Source organism: Seriola dumerili, unplaced genomic scaffold, assembly GCF_002260705.1.
Source record: "Seriola dumerili isolate Sdu_G_001 unplaced genomic scaffold, Sdu_1.0 BDQW01000154.1, whole genome shotgun sequence".
In the NCBI taxonomy this organism is placed as follows: domain Eukaryota; kingdom Metazoa; phylum Chordata; class Actinopteri; order Carangiformes; family Carangidae; genus Seriola; species Seriola dumerili.
This window is the reverse complement of record NW_019174409.1, coordinates 67,646-73,556: the sequence shown is the minus strand read 5'-3', so window position 1 is coordinate 73,556 and position 5,911 is coordinate 67,646. Positions and strand designations below refer to the sequence as shown.

At 38.3% G+C, this 5,911-nt stretch overlaps 1 protein-coding gene across 1 annotated transcript; it reads right to left on the bottom strand.

Moving 5' to 3' along the window:
* Positions 1–351: 351 nt before the first annotated feature.
* On the bottom strand, positions 352–5,477 carry LOC111226307 (butyrophilin subfamily 2 member A2-like). Its single transcript, XM_022751378.1, has 6 exons — positions 5,441–5,477; positions 3,913–4,027; positions 3,361–3,702; positions 2,128–2,415; positions 1,106–1,225; positions 352–850 (listed from the first exon to the last, which is right to left on the bottom strand). Exons 2-6 carry the CDS (start codon positions 4,019–4,021, stop codon positions 399–401), a joined length of 1,311 nt encoding a protein of 436 aa, XP_022607099.1. The 5' UTR covers positions 4,022–4,027; positions 5,441–5,477; the 3' UTR covers positions 352–398.
* Positions 5,478–5,911: the final 434 nt, after the last annotated feature.

Genomic DNA, 5,911 nt, shown 5'->3' with positions numbered 1-5,911 from the left:
TAGTGCGATTTTGGCTCAGCAAGCCTCTCAAACAACTGTTGTTTCTGAAAAAATGGTAACTCCCAAAGAACCATGAGCGGAAGTGTTGCTAGCTTGTAAACACAGTTTAAAACAGTCAAAAAAGGTTAATATGGAAGAAAATTCAGGCTGTTCAAACACTGAATGTTCACAGAACTGTTGTTTATTATGAAACCTCCAGAAGTAAGAATCAACACGATCGTGTGTGAGAAAAGTGTGAGAAGCGTGAGAAATGAAAAATACAATAATACGAAACTAAAAACAGGTTCTTGCTTTTTTTTGTAAAGAAAACAAAAAGATTTCTCTTGGTTCCAACTGAATGCTTTGGTTTTATCTTTGATTCATTTTGCATTTAAACCTCAAACTCTTTTAGTCCCACATTATTTTCCCTCCATGTTCTCTACTTCCTTCTTTTCCATTGTTCTAACTAAACTCTCTGTTGTCTGTAATAGTTTCTCTGCATCCAGTACCAGTTTCTCAAGTTCTTTTTGTCCATCAGTCAGGCCCCATCTGTAATTAGATGTTATGTCTTCCAGCTTTAGGTATCCAGTTGTATTATTGCATTTTGTATCCTCTGTTTCTTTCTCCAGTGACTGTAACTGTGTCTCATTTGCATCCAGCAGTTCCTGCATCTTCTTCTTTCGCTGTTTGAGTTTATCTTTCTGATTTGTGAATTCCTCCTTCTGTCTCATCAGTATACCAACCATGTCTTCCTTATTCCTCTGTAATTCTGCAGCAATTTCCGCCATTTTCATCTCTGTATCCTTTATTTTCTCACTCTCTGCCATGAGCTGCTGTTTCTCTCTTTGCAGAATCATATTAGTTTCAGTTTCTGCAAATAGGAAGAGGAAACTCTTGAGTCTTAAGTGCTTGTTATCTTGTTTGATGCTGTTTTGCAAGAAGGTGTTGATACTGAACAGGATACACAAGCACAGCTGAAACATGAAGTGAAACTAAAACACTAACAAAAGCACAGGTTAACCATTCCATTCCAAACAGTTTAAACATGCATTTGGACTTTTACTTGTAAAACCCTTAACTGTTACAAAGATAAATAGAACATAAAATGTAATAATATGTGACTTACTGTTTTTGTTATGCCTCCATTTCCAGATGGAAAAGACAACTGCAAGAACAGTCACGAAGCAAGCAACCAAGCTGATGGTGACACAAACAGCAGAACTACACGGCGCCACAAAGAAATCATCTGAAATAATAAAACAATAATAGTTACTCTAATACACAGTATGTAGGCATATCAGGCACTGCATTAGACTGGTTTACATATCCTATCTCACTGACAGATGTTTCATTATCTCTTGTGGAGACTTAATATTTGACGCCTCTTCACTGACTTGTCAGGGTTCAGTCCTGGGGCCTCTTTTATTCTCTTTATATTTGCTGCCCTTGGGTGAGATTATAAACAGATACAATATTCCATATCATCTATTTGCAGATGACATCCAACTCCATCACTCATTCAAGCCAAGTGAGGCTTTTAGGTTAAACTAGCTCCTAGACTGTTGGGCAGCTATCAGGGACTGAACAGCAGAAAACACCTTACAGCTCAACGCTGACAAGTCAGAGGTTTTGATTCCAGGATTGATCATTCCCATGATCATGCAACGCATAGGGCTCTTTTCCTCAGCTTCCCACTCCAGACTGCGGAATTTAGGGGTTGTAATATATATATATATATATATATATATATATGTATAGTTCACAGCTCGCTCTCTAAGGTAAAGTAGGTTAAACCTACTGTCTGTCCCACACACCCGTTTAAAAACTTGCAGTGAACGATGCACCCAAGTTGTGGAAAGCTCTGCCTGCGCCTCTAAGGTTTACTGCTTCTGTGGAGTCATTTCAAAGTAATCTGTGTGTGCTAAGTCTTCTTATGTACTTTATTTGAAGCTGTACTGTATTCCTGTGTTGAATGCCTTCTATGTTTTTGCATTTTGTAACTCTCTCGCTCTGTAAAGTACTTTATGACTCATGTCTGAAAAATGAAGTGTTGTATAAATAAACTGTACTTACTTACTTAAAGTATAGCTCAGCCAAATGAAGCTAAAGAGATGCTGAATGAATTTTTAAAAAAATAAAGATTTCTACCTGGAACATGAATCTGTGTCTCTCTGCTCTGGTTGATGATCTTCTGTTGGACTCTACAGGTGAAGCTGTTGCTGTGTCTCTTCTCCACAGTCACTCTGCTGCTGACAGTATAGAGGTCATCAGGACCTCTGACTGTCTCTGTAGGTCCAGCAGAGAGCAGCTTTCCCTCACCGTCCAGCCACAACAGCTCAGGCTCTGGATACCAGCCTTTAGACTCACACTGCAACACCACCCCACTGTTGGATCTGTCAATCCCTGCTAAACTCATGACTGGTGAGGAAGTCGTCCCTGATGAACAAAGTCAGACATTTCAACAGAGGCTTTTTTGATTGATGGCAATCAGTTTCACATTATATCCACTGCTCCCTGTTGTTAAGTGCAGTCAATATTCCAGAACTGTAGCAACACAAGTGACTTAAACTGTACGTTTATTCTGGATAACACCAGTACATTATTGATACTAAAAGTATTTTTGGGAAGTGTATTTTTCTTAATTCCTTTAAATTGCTTTTTTCTTTCTCTACACTGCTGACTGAAATAAAATCATGCATTCAACATCCAACCATCAGTTGAGGACTGATTTCTGTAAACAGCAGTGAATATGAAGCAGTAGCTCAACAACAACAACAAAACTACAATAATAAAAGACCATGCACATCACACCATCCGCAACGCCCGTCAACCTGTTCATGTTTTGACCCTTGAAGACTCAGTGGTCATAACTTCATAATTACCAGTGAAGACAGCAGGGCTGGTATTTTTTTCATGTTGTTTTCACGTTGTGATCAGATGATGGTCTTTAGTGTTTACCTTTCTACCCTAATGTCTTAGTGTGGACAGGAATGACTGATACTTGGATACAGTGGTCCATGACTTTAGTAAAGTTGGGGGACATTTTCCCCCTTCCCAATTCCAACACCCCTTGTTCTGGTGCTACTGCTCAGACGACACCCATCTTTAAAGTCAACCTCCATTTTGATCTCAGCTACACACCTGTAAAGTTTTGTGACTGTACCTTTTAGGGTTTCGGTGCAATCGTCAACACAAAATCTGTTCACAGACATAGAGACTCTGCCAAAGTCCTCAAAACTGTGATACTGTGGTAGCTCCCACTACAGTAGCTCTCTCCAGGACCACATTTCACTGTGGTGACACAAACACAACCTGGCAACGTGAAAACAATACCAGCCCCACTGTTGTAGCTGGTATTAATAATAATAAATGCATGCTTACCAACGACAAGTTGTACAGTAGAGTCTTTACCCAAATGTGGGAAGAAGCATCTGTATATTCCATTATCGGACATTTTGACTTTGGAGAGTTTTAATGAAATGTCACCGTGCTTCAGTTTGTTGACGTCCACTGATGTTCGGCCTTTGTAGGATTGATGCTGGTTGTTATGAAGGTCTTGATAATTGTGCCACACGTGGATAAATCTGGGTTTCAAGTCAGGTCTCGCCCACTCAAACGTCATATCAGCAGCATCCCCAGACGGTTTCAGATGGCATGGCAAAATAACATCATCATCAATCATTGCAATTACTGGCTGAGTTGGTCCAACTACCTGAGATAGACCTAGAAAGACAAGAAGGAATCATCCTGCAGTCAGGCTCAGACCTCTCTTTTCATGTCTGCAACACTGAATATTCAACACCACAAATATGGCATGTTGCCCATGTCTGATGTACATGTACACTACATTCACTTTATTACAATATTAAAATATGATATAATGGAAACAAGGTTGTATCTGTTTGTTAGTTTCTGTGTTTGTGTGTGAGTTACCTCCACAGCAGTCTGTTAGGAGAAGTAGGACAACAGCATGACGAAAAACTAAAACACTGAAATCAGTGTGTGTGAGTGTAGACAGCCTCTTCTTCAAGTGAAGCATCATGGAGTTCTGTAAATTCAAAATAAACCAGCTGTATCATATTAATTCTTGAAGAGAATAAGGACTTTAAGCAGCGACAGTTGAAGGGACAGCTATGACTATATGTCGAAACTTCCTAGTGTTGCAGCCAAACGGTCTACTACAGGAGAAAGACTAGTTTATCCTGTGATACGTTAAAGAGTAATTCTACATTTCTCACTGTCATTTAGTTTGTATTCAATTATACTGTTTGCAGTTTTATGGATTATAAGTATATTTGACAAAGATACCTGATAATTTGACAGATTTTTTCAGTTTATTCATAGACCTGTAGCACAAACTGTTGTTAAACTCCATCCTCTGTGTATTGATGAAACCATGACGCTGTCCGTGGTGCTGAAGTAACAGACAGATATATACAAAGAGACATATTGTACCAATCTTCAGAGCAACCTCGGTTTGCTGAAGTATGAAGTTGACAGTTAAATGTTTCTTAATAATCTTTGATTTCCATTACTACGGCAACGTGCTGGGATGTATACTAGCAGCATAGTCGTCACTTCAAGGGTCTGTGCTTAAAATCCCTAATACTTCTAGACGGACTGGGACAGCAGGTAAATGTGGATCAGCTCTAAGTTGCTACAGATTGTGGCAACGAGGCATGGGCTGAGTTTTACCATTAGTTATAAATATCTATAAATGTGAGGAAATTTAAATGCAAAAACATGGATCAGCAGTGCATCTGATGATATGTCATATAAAATGAGGGCACAATCATAAGTGTACAGCTAAACAGGTCACTACCATTCATCAGGCATCCATCTTGTCTGCTGTAGTGCAAATATTTGTGTAGGCGTTTGTCCCACAACATGGCTGCCTGTAACCGTTAGTAACTACTGGCAAAAGAGAAACCTTCACTGTACAGCAGTAAAACTGGTAAAACATTAACCTGCATAATGTTCCACTGTGACCTTCTTCAGATACTCAATAATAAAATACCAATTTATGACTCTAGTTTGAATAACTCTCATGAACAGGAACATGAAGCAACCACTGATTTATACATAGAAACTGTCGGTTTTCCAATTACTGAGGAAATATTGAAATAATAACATGAATTATTTACATTGTTGTTACATTTGAGTTAAAAGAAAAGTGCTGCACTTTGATGTATTGCTCATAGAGCTTCTAAATTAGATTGCAGTCAAGAACACTGATAACATGTCTACTCATAACAGTTGTAATGTTTTAAAGATACAATAATCATCATCACTTTGTGTGTAAGTTTAACTCATTGCATATTAAAATGAAATACAGATGATCGGTTATGATAGAAGACCTACCATTACGATGAGCATTTATGGTAATCCTTCAAATTAAAAGTTAGTGACAGCATGAGTAATGTTAGAATCTAAAGAAGAATTGAATTTTAAACCATCGTACCTGTTTTGTGACTTGATGATCGACTCGCTGCAGTAAATTCAGCTGCACAGTCAAAGTCCTGAATTGAAATACTTTGACCCTGGCTGTCTGTAATGAGATGGGCGTGCACCACATGATTCCTGCTGCCCTCCAGGAGGTGCTACACTTCCAGAGTCCTGACAAGTTTTTATCAAAGTGTCATTAGAGAACTAAACTGCTGAACAACAAGGCTATAATAAGTACATAAACCATATCCTGTACATGTGCTATAATACCCTGAACATGTGTAATATTATCTGTGCAATTTACCTATGTGTAATAAAACTGATTACATGGACTTATTCAGCTTTTTTACATCAATTTTATTTTTTTATACTATTTATTGTTTGTTTTATATTCACTTATATAGACTGTAACATGTCTACTTGTTGGTAGTCATGTTTACTGTATGCACCACTGGAGACACTTTCATTCCACACTGTGCAATGACAA

Bases quoted from the DNA above. Each gene is read 5' to 3' on its own strand.
- LOC111226307 (XM_022751378.1), bottom strand. From the start codon at position 4,021: ATGATGCTTCACTTGAAGAAGAGGCTGTCTACACTCACACACACTGAT. The intron at 3,703-3,912 runs GTAACTCACACA...TTGTCTTTCTAG, and splicing joins CCTAACAGACTGCTGTGGAG to GTCTATCTCAGGTAGTTGGA. The intron at 1,226-2,127 runs GTAGAAATCTTT...TTATTATTTCAG, and splicing joins GACACAGATTCATGTTCCAG to ATGATTTCTTTGTGGCGCCG.